A 17,067-nucleotide genomic window follows, 5' to 3' on the forward strand; every position below is an offset into this window, starting at 1 on the left:
AAATGTAAAGTTTGTCTGTGTGATGGTTAACTAGATGACTGTAGTAAAATATTACATGCCTTCCTGTAAATGGTATATAAGCACACTTAGTGCTCAGAAAAAATTGGATTCTAATCATTCAGTATCCCTGTCTCTCTCATCATCAATAGAGGTCTGCTTACAGTCCCTCTAACTCCCAGCAAGGCTCCTGCCACCTGCATGGCCTGTGTGTGTACATGTCGAAAAGTTGGCAGGCATTTCTGGACTAACTTCTCAGGTGTTGTGAATCACAGTGATCCTGACTGCAAAGGGAAACACCATGCAGGTCAGACTTGGACCATCAGTGACAGGAAGTCAGGTAACACTGACAAGTCCTGGAGCAACAGCAGGAATTAGCCAGTGACAGATGACTGTGGCAGGTAGCCCTGTGACAAAAGGAGTGAGAGCCTTGGAGCTGCAAACAGGGAAGATTTTGGAAATATTGCCTGAGTTCTTTTTATGGCTCTTGATGTCAGTGACTTAATCACAGTCAGACAGGGCTGGATCTGGAAAAAGACAAAGTGCCACAGAAGGGGTGTAAGCAGACTTACACCATCAACATTTAGGTTTAGGAAGGCATTTGTTCAGCAATTTCCTAACATTTGAGGCAGTTAACTTGTTTTGGCACCTCTGTTGGGCTGCAAGGATCCCTCCAGAACCTGCAGTTCTGCTCCTGTTCTGACCATGTATCTCTGCTGCTTGTCCCTTCCTAGGGCAGATCAGGCTCCCAAATCTAGGTGGAGTATTGCAGCTCCTGGAGCCCCCTCAACATGCCCAGTGAGACCACCTCCACCACACCCTGTCATACACCACCCACAGTCCTTCTCACCTCTGTGTACTTGTTCTACATTAAACTGCCCTGAATGAAATATTTCCAGGAGCAGAACTTGTTCCTGCCCTTCATCTCCATGCCAGCCAAGTGTCCTACTCACAAGTGTGATGTGCTTGTGCCGTGTTCCTCAGCCCTGCCTAAGAAAAGCTTCAAGCAGCCCCTCGCTCCTTGACCCTGCTGGGTTTCCTGCACACACACCTGCAGCCAAAGCACGTAATGGAGGTTTGGATTCCCAGCCAGGAGCAAGCACACAGCTTCTGTGTTTGGACCTAGCCTTTAGCAGGGAAAAAGGCATTTGGAAGCAGAGGGCTCTTCCCCTTCTCAGAGTAAGGCACCATGAAATTAAAAGGCTGCAGGATGGGACTTTGAAGATTCTGACTCAAGGCAAAAAAAAAAATAATGCGAGCAATTAAATAGTGGAAGAACATGTTAAGGTTTGTGGCTGGTTCTTCTGCACTAAATATTTTACAGTAAAATGTCTTTTTCTCAAAGGGACGTTTCAGTTCAAATGAGAGTGAATTAGGTCAGGGAAGTTCTCTGACCTGAAGTAGGTGGAAGACGGTGGAATCCACATGCTCCCTCTGGTCTTGTGATTAATTCCCTTTGGTACAGTTATTCCTGACGTGGGATTGCTGGGACCTGTGCTTGCCCTCAGGAACTTACAAACTAATTACCTTTGTTGTGTCAACCCATTAGATACTCATAGGCTGCATGCAGACTCATTAGTTAAACTGAATTATGTATTTGCTCTTTGAACGTTATCAAAATATTCAGATCTAGTATGTTTATGGTCTGCCACCATTGCTGCTTCTTTGTACACAGATTTCTGTGGTTGCTCCTTGCTTACCAACCTCAGACTTTTCATGCGCAAATGCCGGTTTCAGTTATTTCGTAGGTTGAAACCATGGTGGCTGATGTCATCCTTTTAAATTTATCTTAGTTTTGATGAAACCCTTTATTGTTAGATTAAAAAACAATAAATATTTGTTTCAGATCTCAATATATTAACTTTGTTTTTAAAAAACCTGGTGGCCCAGATTCCTGCTGAGATATATACTAGATCAAACCTCAAGCCTGCAGGTCCCTGGTAGGTACCTGCAGTGCCTGCAAAGGAGCCTGGTTGGTAGTCTCTCCCAGTGAGCAGAGTGTTCATGGAAGGATGTGGTAGGAAATTTATAGAAATAATGCAAATGCATACAGTGCCTGGATTCACTGCAAGTAATCTCTTTGTCTTTGAGCTGGGTCCAGACTACCCTGTATTTTCCTGGTAGGCAGTCAGACCCTTGCTGTAAAGTCCTCAGGTCTCTCTACTCCTTTGGAGCCTGAAGCAGCCTGCCTCATTTTTTGCTTTTCCCCCTTAAGAACAAACAACAAGGAACTGGTCTTGGAAGAGTTTTGAGATGCCACTACTGTCTTCCAGCTGCAGTGATGTTCCTTTGGGCTCTGAAGGTGTCATGTTCCTATCTTCATACCAAGACATTTTTTCCCATAACTGTAGGAATATCAAGAGCTATCCCAGAGCCATATCCTTCAGTCACAATTACCGACCAGTTTGCATGTGGTAGTATTGCATTTAATGTGTGAATAATAATTTTTTGTGACTGCTATTCAACACCTACATACTTCTGCTGGAAGGGAGGTTGAGGACAGCAGGGTAGGAAGGTTTGTATTAATGAGACTGTTATTTTTTGCTGACAAGTATCTTAAGAAAAGGAAATCTGATCTTCCAAGTCACTAAACAGGAATTTGCATTCCAGAATATTTGTGAAGCATATGTATTCCAGGAAAAACCCAACCCAGAATTTATTGTCACACTGCCTAGGGATTTCAACATCTGTGAGGAAACACTGGTGAACACACGGTGTCCACATTCTTTACAATGACTTGATTATTTTAGCTCCAAGCCAGTGGAGCAGTACCTGAAGACATTCTCCTGCCAGAGCCACATCATGTGAACTCAACCTCACGGCAACCCCTCTATTGTGTTTCACATATTCCTAAAGCTTTCTCTTGAAGCCTGGGAAAATAAGTTAATCATGAAACAGGTATGCAAGAGCCATGTTCCAGCTGAGTGAGATTTTCACATGCAGATGTTGCTGAGACGAACATTGGTGGAGGCCTAGAGGCAGCGTGAGAGTGCTCCAGATGTCTTGGCTCTGAGAGATGTTTTGGCAGCCACTGAACGAGGGTTGGAAATGTGAGTCCTGTTCCTGCAAAGCTGCGGTGATAAAGCACACATGTGTGTTTCACACACTGCAGTTTCACTGCTGTCTTCTGCCCTGGGACCAGCAGAACTTAATGCTATGAGGCCTGATGCTCCCTAATCACATGGCCCTGCAGACAGCTGCAGGCACAGACTGTGTCAGCCACACCACGACTCCAACACTGACACCACAGCCTCGGATCAGGAAGTGCTCACACCACCTCGGATCACACCACCTGGGATCAGGAAGTGCTCACAAGGCCAAGGAGATTTTTGGCCACCTAGACAAGAGCATAAAATTGTTGCACAGCATCTTGAGCATTGACTGGATGGGCCCAGCTGAGAAAGAATTGCTGCTGCCAGTGAAAGCCCCAGGGGATGATGTGCAGCCTCCCTGCGCTCCAATTCATGGCACTGGAGCACCCTGCTGCCAGCTGCAGCTCCCCGCTAAAGAGGCAGAAAAAAAGGGCCAAGTACCCACTAGGGAGAAGAGGAAACATTTCACTCACCTAATTTCATAGCTGTCAAAACCAGTGTTAAACTTGAGCTAGAAAACAAGTGAGAAGAAAAGCACTGCTTACATAATCCTTTGGCAGTGAAATTATTCTGGGTTCTTGCGGGAGAAGAGGAATGCAGTTTTTAAGGAGTAAACAGCATTGCTGTAGTTGGTAGTAGCTGGATAGTCCTGTTTTCCTGAAGAGTAGGACAGGCATTCACCATGAGTTTATGTGCCTTGTCTTTTGTGCCCATGGTGTCTCCCCTGAACAAAGCTCTGTAAAATGGAACACTCCTGCTGTTTCATTTAAAATGATCTGTAATTCCTTGGCCATAATGCAAAGGGAGGCACCCATCTGTTTGGTTTTGTGGTTTTTTTTTCTCTTTTCCACAAATGTCCTTGTTTGTGTTAACTAGCAAATCTAATCATCCAGCTCACAGGAGAGTTACACAACCCTCTTGAGATTTCAGTCTAATAGCAAATCTTGCTTAATACCCCCACATTCACTTCTTGCTTCAGATTTGAAGCTTCTTTGGCATTACAGCTGTGCTCTTATAAAACAGATTAAACAGCAAAAGGAATGCAAAATGGAAAAGCTGGGTTACTTCCACCTTGCAGAACTTACTGAAATGATCCTGGCTGTGTTAAACATGAGCAGAAACTCCCACTAATGCTCCCAGGGAGCATTAGTCTGAGTGATTCACATAAACACTCAAAGTCAGTCTTGGTTGAGCTTCCAAGTCAAGGTAGGTAATAGTACACAAGCAGCAGAGCCCCTCTCCCCTTTCCTTTAGAGAGTGCTCTTGATAGAAACCTCCTGTTGTTTACTCTCACTGGGAAGCAGCAAGATGAATACTGGGTAAAAACAGAAAACTTGGGGTTTGGGTAACTTTCACACAAGGAATTGCAAGTACTTTTTCTGTGAAACTGCCTAGTGCTGTGAAACATTCTGTCTCTGTGCCCTTGATGTGGGTCATCTGGAGAGGAAAATCTCATCAACCTCTTGAAATGCAGCCAGGTTTACGATCACTTTCTTTTACAGTTGACTTTTAAGGGAAATAATCTTTCCAGGAGGAGGTCTGAAGAAAGGCAAGTTTCAGGTATGTGCATTTCATGTGTCTTGGTAAAGGTGTGGATGGAGGGGCTTTCTTTCTCTCTGCTCTGCACTGTCTGGTTTCTAGGAGCTGTCACTCATCCCACCCTTCCTGATATCTTTTTGCCATAACCTGTGAGCACCGTGTGGGGGTCTGACTCTGACCTCAATACCAATGCTGCAGCCACTGGCCCCACTGTGGGGTGATGTGAACAGCACCACTGGTCCTGGGCTTGCAGGGTTCCCCTGCTGCAATATTGAACTCTTCTCTCTTTGAGCCGAAAAATTGTCACAGACTGGAGCACCTACCTGCGCATCATCTTTTATGGGTGACTTCTGTGGAGTTCTTCTTCCCTTGGCTTGCTGTGAGCCCTGCCTGCCCATCTTGGCAGAGGGCTCCTCTGTTGCAGTGGCTTTGGTGGTTTGGAAGCAGCTCTACCATCAGCTACTGCGGGGATGCTGATAGAGCCATGACTGAAACAGCACATCACGCAGGGCACAGAGCTGGGAAGCCAAGGTTTTGCAGCACTTCCAGATGTGAAGCAGGGAAGTTTGGTTTAGCTTGTTTTTCATAATTTTTCTTTCTGAATTTTTTTTTTAAGCACCATGCAAGCACACTGAACAATTTGTACTGTTCACATTCAGCTGAATGTTCCCAGTGGCAGTCACTTATCATATTTTCTAGCTAAGGCTCTCCAGTCAAAACCACATCTGTGTGTTGGGGCGGATTGCCAGTAGACATCTTTTCCCCTGAAATCAAAGAGAAAACTATCTCATGTCCACTCTGTCACATGTGTGACTTGGCCTCCAAGGTAATCCCATCCTCACAGACCATTCCAAGGACTGAGGAGGGGCAATGGCTACAGTCACTTAATCAGGAGGCAAATTCCTCTCAATTCCACTTTGAGAAGTTTGAACTGGATAAACCTGTGGGATTTTGATGAAAAGTCCTCAAGGAGACATGATTCCTAAGCAACTTCTTATCTGTGTGGATACCTGGGAGGAGATACAGAGGCTGCTGGAAAGTCACACAGAGTATTTGTTTCTGTGGGAAATCAGGAGCAGACCTAAGCCTTTTTCCCTGTCAGCATACTGCTGACATACTGCATACTGAAGCATACTGTTTCAGCTTCTCCTTAATGTACATCTTACCCTGGTTTTGTCCTGCCTCTAGTTTCAAGCAACCTCCTTAACAAATTTTGCAGCATCTCCTGGGGAATTAAATGTAAGTGTGAGGGGAAATTAAGTTGTGAGAGGAACTAAAAACTAAAAAAGTTTCCATTACAGCCTGTCAATGCCTCTTTTCAGGTGACAAGAAATGAGTGTGATGATGCACTGGTTGCTGCTGCTCCTTCTCCTGGTCAGCTTTGGCTCACCAGCACCCAGGTTTTCGGTGTGTATCTTTTAGCTATGTCTGTACACTCCCTCAGTGGTTCATCATTCCCAGTCATACAGAGATGGATACACTCCCCCACAAGAGGGATGGAGACCTGCAAGAGCAGAGCAAAAAGGCATCTGCCTGCAGCTAAGGAATGTCATCCTGATAATACAGGATTTTCATAGCATTAAGGGCTGTCTGGGAGACTGAACTGAGTTACTAAGAATTCAAAACAAGAACAAAAACAACAACAAAAATATTTTTTTAAAATGCATTTTTATAGGTAAAATATGAGCTCTTTCAGTTTTACACAAAGCTAATTCTGGAACCTTGCTGGTTTCACCCATTTGCAGTGCAAGAGCCAAGTTTTCCCTCTCTTACCAACGTGAGCACTTTCATAGTTTGCAAACCTTCCTCTTGAACTCATCAAGTGGGGGTCAAGACAAATTATTTTTGTCCAAAGGAAATTTTTGTGCATCTGATCATATTCTGGCATGCTCTGATCTATGCCAAGGTCATTGCAGAAACCTCTTTTCCACTGGATTCAATTCAACAGCTCATGCTGTGCAGGATTTGGACATCTTAGGAAGAGATCACCATGAAATCACGTTGAACCACATGGGCAGTGTGACATATTAGGGTAAAGAGGGGACAGATACTCCTTTCTCTGTGTCTCTCCTTAGCAAGAACTGAAGTGTGTGGGGGGTTGTTTTATTTTCTCCACAGGATAAAGATATCTGCCTCCTAGACAACAATAAATTAAGACAAAGGTTAAAACATCTTCAAGACTTGCTTTACATATATGAATTGCAGCTGAAGGACATACTGGAGAACACTTACCACAGAACGAAAAGTGAACTGTTCTCAGGCAACAGGAGTGTGCAGCATGAGACTCTTTTACCCACAACCAGTGGAAATTTGATAGTGTATGACCAAGGTACAGTTTGCAGTAGTGTGCCACAATGATTATTTTTCCCTGCAGTGTCCCATGTGTCATATTTTATTTCTGCTCAAAGTTTTAAATTTTTTTTAAAGTGGATTGTGATATAAAATATAGATACACAGGAAGGAGAAGAGCTGATTGTTTGCCCTGAAGAGCTGACTATAAGATATCCTTTGGGGCTAGAGTCACTTATCCCAGCTGTAGGCAGCTATCACCCAGATACAAAAATGACAACTTCAGCTGGGCTTCTTACCTGCAGAGAGGAACAATCACCTCTCATATTTTCCATTGGATTTACTTTAGATGTCTGCTTTAGGAAGAGACGGGTCCTGTTCTTGAAGAGTGCATATTCCCTGAGTGGCTTAGGGGAGCCCAGAGTGCCTGGCTCAGCTGCAGGCACTGAGACCTGTTTGGATGAGCCAGGCCTCCCTGTTCCTCAGCTCTCCCATTACTTCTGTGGCACAGGAACAGGCATGCATACTTTGTTCCTTGGTGTTACTTTGAGAAGATGGTCATAAATGACATTATTTCCTGTGGCACAGATTTTAGCCTTTGGGCATTACATTGAAAGTGTGAAGCACTGAGATCCTGAAAGGCTGTCTCCTGATACAGCCCTGGCAGAGCTGGACACAGGAGCTTAGCCTATTATTTTAGAAATATTGTTCTCTGATCTTATCAGAAGTACAGCAGAGGTTACCTTACCTTCCACATGGAAATTAGCTTCTCTGCAAATGATCTTGCTAACAGATAAAGTTTCAGTCCCAGGCTTTCATGATATATCCCCAGGCTAAGGTGCAGCTGTCCTGCATCTCACCAAGGATTTGGGCATTTATTCCCTCAGAGGCCATGGCTGTAAAGGCTGTCAAGCCTTAAAGCTCTTTGTCAGTCTGGCAGTTTGCAAACTGGTGTGGCTACTACATTGCTGCACCATGTCCTTTGACTTTACAGGGCTTGCAGAGCTATACACAGGCTGGCCAAGTGTCCTTGTCCCATAGAGCCTCTCAGTGACATCTTCTCTTGGTGGCACACAGCCCTCGGCTTTGCCCCCAGCCCGTTTAACAAACCAATGCCATTCTGCCCAGACTGCTCTGCAGTGTATAACCAGAAGAGCACCACAAGTGGCTACTACCGCATCAGGCCCAGAGCAGACCGAGAGCCTTTCCTGGCATTCTGTGACATGTCTGGTGGCGGGGGCTGGACTGTCATTCAGCGGCGGAGTAACGGCAAGGAGAATTTCGACAGGTGGGTGCACTGTTCTTGCATCAAGAGGGCTTGCAGTCAGGCTACCTGTTCCTACCCCTGTCCTGTTGCTAGGCAAAAGCCCACCCTTGAGAAGCAGGATATGCAAGATTGTATATTAGTAATGATAATTTAGGATTAGGACAATCTGGTGGTACCTATTGGCAGCAGGGGACCATTTTCAAAATGGATCTATAACGTCTTTTCCACGGGTTCTCTGCATTTGAATGTATATTTTATCATTATTGAAGAATGCCAAAGGCTCCAAATTGGCAGGTATCTGCTACCAGTGCACAGACTGAGACCTGTTGAACAGATCTGTTCTCATATCAGGAATTACGTTCAGCATGTTGTAACATTATCATATTCAGATATTTCTAAAATATGCCAAACCAGATTGTCCTTTTCCTATGCAAAACTCCAGAGAGGTGACTTTCATACTAAAATTCACAGAGGGAGAGATGCTCTGGTAGCACAGTTAAGAGGAAATGTCCCCATGAAGGTTAATGCACTTATCACAGCATGCACAATTTCAGGATGTATCTAATGCCTCCTAAAGTCTGTGCAGTGCATTGCAAAGCTGCCTCAACTGACTCTAAGCCAGCTTTCCCAGAGAGTGGTAGCTATCTATCCATGGTAGTTCAGGTGAAATAAAAACATCCTGAACAGGAGCATTTACTAGTATATAGGTTGGGCAGGATGAATATTCATAACAACGTGAGAGAGGGAATAAACGCAGGGTTGCTAAAACTGGAAATGATGACACACAAGGAAGTATATGAGAATATCAAAGGCAATACAAAGATAGTGTGAATTATGACTTGCTGAAGAACAATATCAGATGTTTTGCTGAAGACCGACGTGACAGCGGCTTTCCCTTTCCATTTAACTGGAAATGTCAGTCTAAGAGCACCGCATCTGGCAGTTTGAAGGTTTGATCCCCATGTATGCGTGTGCACAGGTTTAGCAGGGGAATAAGTAAGCTGTGAGTTGTATTTAATTCTAAGAGAGAGTGACAAGTCTCAGCTCAGCTTGTGATGAGTTTGGTACTTTTAGGAAACAATATCTAAAGATACAGGTGGAGTTTTACTTGTTACCATACTCAAATGTCACAAACTGTCTAATCCCCTCTCATGATGAAATTGATATTTATATCTCTCTGCAGGAAATGGGATGATTACAAACTGGGATTTGGGAAATTCCAGGGCAAGAATGATGAATACTGGCTGGGCAACGATCACATCCATGACCTGCTTGCTAGAGGTCCAAGTATTTTTTCTCCATAGATATCTTTCTAATTTGCATGAGATAGTTCATCTAACATTACACAACTTTATATTTAGGAGAAAATTCATTAAAGATTGACTTGATGGACTGGCATGGGGAAAGTCGTCATGCAATCTATGAAAATTTCCAGCTTACAAATGAACAGGTAAAAAATGGACAGAGCAGTGATTTGTTTGCTTTGGTCTGTGAGTATGGGGCAGCTGCATATGCAGAATCAGACCAGTATCAGGGTTGTCTCTACAGCTCTGCAAAACTTAGCTGCTCTGGTTTCCTGGGCTTTGTAGTTTGTCTGACTAACAGCCCTGGAGTCAGGGACATAATCCTGGGACTTTTTCCTTACAACTGAGTGCCCAGATCAGTGGGCAACAGGATCATGTGTTTGTGCCCTCTTGCTAACTCTGCTGCTGAACAGGGGTTCAGGGATTCCCACATGTTATTTGCCTCTGGACTCATGATCAAGAGTCTTCTGTGAGTGAGAAAACCCTTAGGGTTTGAACCTCTGCAACTAAATGGAACCCCATTCTCCTGCTTCCTAAGAGAGTCTTTCTGACTGTCACAAAGAAGGCAAGTGCCAGAGCAAATCCTTTTCACCTTGTTCTAAAATAAAACAAGGAATTCTAATCAGAGCTTTGAAAGAGCAGTTTTAAGCTCCTATCTTGAAGAGAGTTACCTGTAGCACTACACCTACTGCTGCAGACACCAAAAGCCCAGAGACAGACACATCCTGTATTTTCATGTTGTGCTTTCTAGCTGTAGACAGTGTTGAGCTCCATACAGGTGCTGTTCTTTGCAGACTTGCCTTCCTGAGCACCACATGTAAGTAGCTCAAATAACTAAGGATACTGCATGGACCAGTCCTAGTTCCAACTCCATCACTGCTCCAGAAATCTGCACATTACACTCAGTTAGCAATTAGAGGGTTCTTATGAAAGTTTGAACAGCTTCATTTTAATATCTGTCATTTTTCATAAAGAAATGAGGACAATGATGACAGGAGAAAGCCCACAGCACAAAAGTGATAAAGTGATTAAGTGGATTAATCAAATATCTCTTAGACCTGTTAGCTGTGCATAATGGAACTATTATTCTAAGTATTCCTACCAGGGCTAGACCACAGAAATCAGATGGCTTTTAGTCCTTGGAAGAGCAAAATGCCTAAGCATTTATTCTAGCTGAATAACTGATCTGTTTATGAAGACAATTACTTGACACATGGCAGTTTCCTGTTAGGTTGTTCTTGGTCAGATAGAAAGAGTTTTCCATCTTGGTGTAAAGTGTATTAAATGCTTATTGAATGACAATAAACTTGAAGCCCTTTGTAGCAGCAGCAGTTATTACCACTCCCTTCTGGAAGTTTAAATCCTGCATTGATCTATGCTAGGATCATTAAAGCATGGAGACAAAACTCACCCTTGACTTCAACAGTCATGCCTTTGAAAGTGGATGAAATGTCTAGAGCCAATTTGACCTCAAAAATGGGAGGAAAGGCAGAAAGAATGGATATAAAATAAATGTTTCACATATTCTTACAGGACAATTACAGGTTGTGGTTTGGCACCTATTCTGGTAATGCTGGTGACGCTCTGTCTGGTGGGAGCAATTTTGAAGATCAGTGGTCAGCCTCTCACAGAGGGATGCAGTTCACCACATCCGATAAGGATCATGATCGATTCCTGGCGGGCAACTGTGCATCAGAGAACAAGGGTGGCTGGTGGTTTAACAGGTATGGAAAACAGCTGATTCCTCTTGGGTGTGAAGGGTGTGGGTGGCTGTACAGCTCATAGGACTTGCCTGCCTTACAGCAGCTGGAGGTTGCTGTGTGCACTTGTCACATTGTACAGCCAAACCTGAGACCACACCTACAGATCCTCAAAGGAAAACAATTTACTACTTTTATTATAGAAAAGCAGGTAAGTTGAATTCACTTGAAGAAAATGGGTCAGAGCACATGCACAAGGGACAATGACCTGGGAGGAAAAGAGCCCAGTTAAAATTCCTGAAAGTGCTTTGTGTTATACTCCAGTGAAGAAAACAACTGTAGCCATGGTAAGGTGAAGTGTGCACAAAGGACATTTCCCTAGAGTGGAGCATGTCTAAGGGCAGAGCTAACCCATAATAGTTATGCTAGTATATTTACTGTTTGGGCATATGCCACACATCAATGGATAGGGACTCATGTTTAACAAACCTGGAAACAGGGATATAACACTCTTGGATTTTCTCTGCTTTAGTGCAGGATGAGCCTTTTCGACCAGATTCGCATCAGATTAAAATCAATGGAGCTACAAAAACGTGCATCAATAGCAAGATTTAGCTTGATAAAAAGACATCTGAATTTTTAGGTGTCAATATGGAGCTGCCAACATTTGAGCTAGAGCATATCAAATGGCACTACACCCCTTTGTTCAGGCCATGTAGATCTAATGTCCGTAGTTAATACACCTGAAGGAGCCAGCAGGCTGAATTCTCTGACCAGTGTACATGTCTGCTTTAGGATGACCCACATATTCCTCTGTGTTTCTCTAAATGCATTAACCATTTAGTCCATCCTGCCCTGGTATATCTAAATATATGTTGTGTGCAAATGGTATTTCACTGCAATGATGCAATATCTTCTTGTGCTAAACATAATTCCCTTTTTGTCTTTCCTACACTGTTTCAAGGTGCCATGCTGTAAACCTCAATGGGCGATACTACAAAGGAGGGCGGTACAATGGACCCCATGATGATGGCTTGGTTTGGTCTACATGGCACGGGATGTGGTACTCACTGAAATATTCAGCCATGAAAATCAGGGCTCCATTCTTTATCGACAGTGAGAGTGGAGATGGTGAGAACAGTCAGGGCAGCTGAAACCTGCTGCTTTGGAGAGAGAAAAAGAATGGTGTAAGTTGATAACCAGTGCTCTGCTGCTGCCAATCGCCAAACCTGCACTTGATAGCTGGAGTTGCACCTGCTTCTGCTACCTGAAGCTAACAGCACGAGTTGTTTGAGCACAGCCAGACAACAATTTAATAAAAAACATATGGATCTCAGTCACAGGATAACCAGATATTTCTTTTTCAGCAGTTTTCAGGACTTTGTTGGAGAGTGTTTATTGAAAGTTCTCTGGACTTCGAAGGATCAAACATATCCTTTAATCAATCTATACTTTTAAAAATCTAATCCTTTCTCATACTAATTTTCACCATCAGTGTTTCAGTTATGAGAACATCAGGATAGAAAGAAAAAGGGAATGGGGAATTGGACTTAATCCGATGTGCCTTTGTTAGTGCTTTGTTCTGCATCAGGAGAATGTGTTAAAGAAACTTTCCCTATGGTTCTAATAGCCACACTTCAGTTGCAGAGTGCTCCATGAGTGTGTGAAACCAAACCTGTGGATGGACATGCTCCAACTGCTAATGTGCATCCAGACTAATGCTGCTTCAAAGTAAACACCCACAATATGGACAGTGTGGGTTCCATCAGCTTCCTGCTGTAGATCCACTCCTAGAATATACCACAAGACATTAAAGCACAGACAATCCTGCCAAACAGATTTAAGCCCCAGATTAAAACTAGACACATTTTACTAAAATTAAGGTGAGCACAGATATTCCTAGGAGTTCCTAAAATGCTGTCGCAATTAATTTGTATATTCTCCTGTAATTTACCAGATGATTTTGCATTAGTGATGGGAATCAGAAAGTGGTTGAACCACAAGGCACACTGCTTTCATTGTCTCACTGGGGTGAAATGAAAGAGCAACACAAATGACTGAAAAAGGGAATACTGAAAATTTATTTTCTACAGCTGTTAATAACAACAGTTAAAGAGTGGTATCAGCTTCATGCAAATCATTTAACTACCATGCTGTAGAATAAACCTGTTTCCTTTTCTTCTGATTTATAACAATTTTTAACTGGTATTTCTTTTCCATTTACTTGCTTTTATATCCATACATATTGTAATTCATATGCATATCGATAAAGAGTGAAATAAAACCATCTGAGTAGGACTTAATAATTTTTCTCTGGTATTCAACAATAGGATTGGGAACAGAAATATGGATCAAAATGTTGGAAAGCTCATAATATGAGAAATTTATTCTTTCAGTGTTGGCTCTGGTGCTTTTTCACCTGTTGTCCTGGGTAATTGAAAGGGCTGCAAGGTAAGTTTAATTTTCATGGCTCAAGCTTTCCTGGAGAGAACACAGAGGCATGAGGTGAAGGTTCAGTTTAAAACTTGGTTTGGTTCCTCTGCTTCCTAAACATCCCAGTGACTGCAAACACAAACATCCCGGTGTAATGGGCAGCACTTCAGAGAGCTGTGCTCCTAAAGCCTGTTACCTTGGCCAGGCTGCCCCCCTGCCCTCTTCTCAAGCATACTCATGTGGAACGAAATTTGCACCTGCATGTCTGAAATGAGATCGCCCTTGTGAAGAAAGGGCGGTAGAAAGGCAACACTTACTCTTTCCCTTCTGATCACTAGTTCTGTATTTTGATATGGTAAAATCTTAGTTGTAAGGTTGTAACTGCATGTTGGGACATAAGGAATGGCTTTGCACTCATTATAAGTCTTTGGCGGCTCATGCAGTGCTGAAGGCAGAAAGGATAATTTTTGTTTAAGTGGAAGACACAGAGAAATGTGAGTGAAATAAGTTCATGCCTTCTGGCAGGTGATGCTCAATCCCATTCTTTAGTAGAGAGCTAAGGAAGTAGGGTAAAGACTGTGAAAACTACAGAATTTAAGGGACAGCATTTGTGGTCTGGCAGTTCATTAAGCAGCTGGTAATCCATCTGATGATGAAATATCAAGCTGGAGATGAAGTCAGCAGGGCTTAATCAGACAACCACTACCCAGTCCAGTTTCCCAGCGAGTGAGCAATGAGCGATGTACAGTCCAGACTATGGAGCCTGTTTCCCTGTGTGTCAGTATGGAGGGGCAGGCATAACAGCTGGACTGCCTTCAGCCAGCATCAATGTTACAGCACCTTTTCCTGTCTCCGAGAGAGAAAGGGGAGGTCAAGGTATGCCAGGCTGGGAGGGAAGGGGTCTGCCCTGCTGTCTTTGATGTAAAATGTACCTGAGAACATCTAATGCATAGTAAAGCACAACACCGGGAAAACTTTGCAGAACGCAGCATCTGATTCAGAGCAATGTTCCCCCTTCTCTGCCCTCCTGTGGCAAAGGAAACCCCCTCTGAGATGCAAGGGTCATAGGGCTTTGTGCAGGAGACTGCAAATCCCACAGCAAACCCCAGGAAGCATTTCAGAACCTTTAATCTTAATAAACAGGGTAGCATGCCACTAGCTGAGTACTTACTGGATCTGAGGGCTACTGCCAAGCTCAAATCACTCCTGCTGAAGGTTGGGGGAATGCTTGCTGAATGTTGGTGCACTGCACATTTGATCTCCCAGGGTCTCTCTCCCATGCTGAGAGATTCAACAAAGCTTAAACAGATAATGCTGCCCTGCAGCTCCAATGATGATGGATCACTGCTTCAGGGAGAAGGTACTTCACACCACAGACCTCATCTTAGTCCAGGCAGGATAAGTAACCTGAGCAGCAGTTGTTTCAGAGGTCTGATTTCCAGCTCATTTAAGTCAGTTTAAAGACTCATTACATTTGATTGCCTTTGGATAACTCTTCAAGCATCAACATGTTCTGAAATGCTTTGAACAGCTTTTCAAGCTGACAGTTTGTGGGAACACACGGGCTGGTACCAACACCACACTGGGCCAAGGGCTGAACATCGGCATCTTGGCACAGCTCCCGGGAAGGAGGGAGCTCACATCACCCTGTGAGACGGATCCCTTGCTCCAGCAGCAGCTGCAGAATGTTACCCATCAAAAAGGCCATTCAAACAGCCAGATTTGGCTCTGGCAGCCAAATGCTGAGGCTTGCTGCCCCTGTGCTGTCACAGCAGGTAACACTGTGTGCCTGTCAAACCACCAGTGCCAGCTTTGGACACTGCAGTGGGGTGCCATTGGAAACCGGCTGCTAACACAGCAATGCTGCTCTTCCTTTAAAATTGCTGCTGGTTTGTGGGGGAACGGGGAGGAGGAAGAAGCATGGGATTGGGAAATCTCTCTCTCTGTTCAGAAAACCAGTTTTGAGAAAGATAGCAGCCTAATTCCTGAGAAAGGAGCACATCCTAATTTTGCCTTCACACCCACAAGGCAGGTTAAAGGGCATGTAGGGTTGGGGTCCTTAGGGAAGAGCTGATTTAAGACTAATAGTCCACTGCCTAAACCTTTCTTATCTTACACCAACCTCCATGGGCAGCATCTCTTCTTTTCTTGTTTTTGCCTGCTAGCATTCCCCTGGTCTTTGTAAAGTCCCCAGACAGACAGTTATCATAACAAATGGCAAGAAAAGTCTTAGTCATTCACAAAGCCATGAGCTCTCCTTCTGCTGTTAATTTGGGTTCCAACACAACTCTGAACACTTACAGCAGAATCTAATGGGAAATTTGTGATGTCTGGTTGTAAAACACAACAAAAAAGCCCACCATGGCTTTTGTAGTTCACTGCTACTGCTCTCTACAATTCCCTGAAAGGAGGTTGTAACAAGGTGGGGGTTGGTTGGCCCCTTCTCCCAGGTAACAAGCGACAGGACTAGAGGAAATGGCTTCAAGTTGTGCCAGGGGAGACTAGGATTTGATATGAGGGAAAATTTCTTCACTGGAAAAGTGGTTGGGCGCTGGAACAGGCATCCCAGGGAGGAAGTGGAATCACTGTCCTTGGAAATGTTCATAAGGTGTGGGGATATGGCAATTAAGGGATGTTTTAGTGGTGAACACAGTAGTGTTATGCTAATGGTTGGACTTAATGATTTTAGAGGTATTCCCCAAAGTAAAGGATTCTATAAGATTCTCTGTGAATCATTAGACATTGTCAAATCATTTTATTTTTTGTTCCCAGAACAGGTATTAATCAAATAATCTTGTTGTTTGCTGGTTTTGTTCATAATTTATTTTGAGCTTGCCATAGTAGTATTGTTGTCAATATATTTACATTTAAAAATTTTAATCAAGGAAAGGATGACTATGGAAAGGATACATAATTCAACAGTTCTCTCGCTGTTTTTTAAAGGTAACATGCTGTGGTAACATTTCTGTGAGGACTACAATCTGATCATCTGTTTTCTCTGCCCTCTCTGGAGCATGCCTTTTGTACTAATTTCCTGTAAATGTTTTACATTGTTTTCTTGATATAAATATTGACAGTAAGAAAATATCAAAGTATTGAATGATTAAAATGCCTGCTCAATTTTAAATTCACTCAGGAATTCAGCATTAATTGTTTGCACTCTCATACAACCAGCTAAAAAGCCCCTACCATATGAGTTATTTGAGCAACAATGACAAATCAACACAGTTCACTGATGACTATCAGAAAAATGATGAAAACTGCTCACAGCTTGAGCTTTGTGCTTTCAAGATGGGAAATGATTCACAAATCAGAACAGATGGTTGAGGGTGCTGGACAGTGGATGCTTCAGTATCTAACAGTCTACCAGTACACACTCCACAAGGTGGGAAATGTCAGTGGCACTCATCAAGTATGATGCACAAAACATGAGTGCTTTACACAAT

The 17,067-nt window shown here is 43.4% G+C and overlaps 1 protein-coding gene across 1 annotated transcript; it reads left to right on the top strand.

Moving 5' to 3' along the window:
* Nucleotides 1-5,960: 5,960 nt before the first annotated feature.
* On the top strand, nucleotides 5,961-12,342 carry LOC134057735 (fibrinogen-like protein 1). The gene is made up of 7 exons (XM_062514732.1): nucleotides 5,961-6,035; nucleotides 6,747-6,957; nucleotides 8,046-8,205; nucleotides 9,368-9,465; nucleotides 9,546-9,634; nucleotides 11,022-11,212; nucleotides 12,153-12,342. The coding sequence occupies exons 1-7, from the start codon at nucleotides 5,961-5,963 to the stop codon at nucleotides 12,340-12,342; spliced, it is 1,014 nt and encodes a 337-aa protein (XP_062370716.1).
* The last annotated feature ends 4,725 nt before the right edge of the window (nucleotides 12,343-17,067 follow it).

The sequence above is a fragment of the Cinclus cinclus genome, chromosome 2 (genome assembly GCF_963662255.1).
Source record: "Cinclus cinclus chromosome 2, bCinCin1.1, whole genome shotgun sequence".
Classification (NCBI taxonomy): Eukaryota; Metazoa; Chordata; class Aves; order Passeriformes; family Cinclidae; genus Cinclus; species Cinclus cinclus.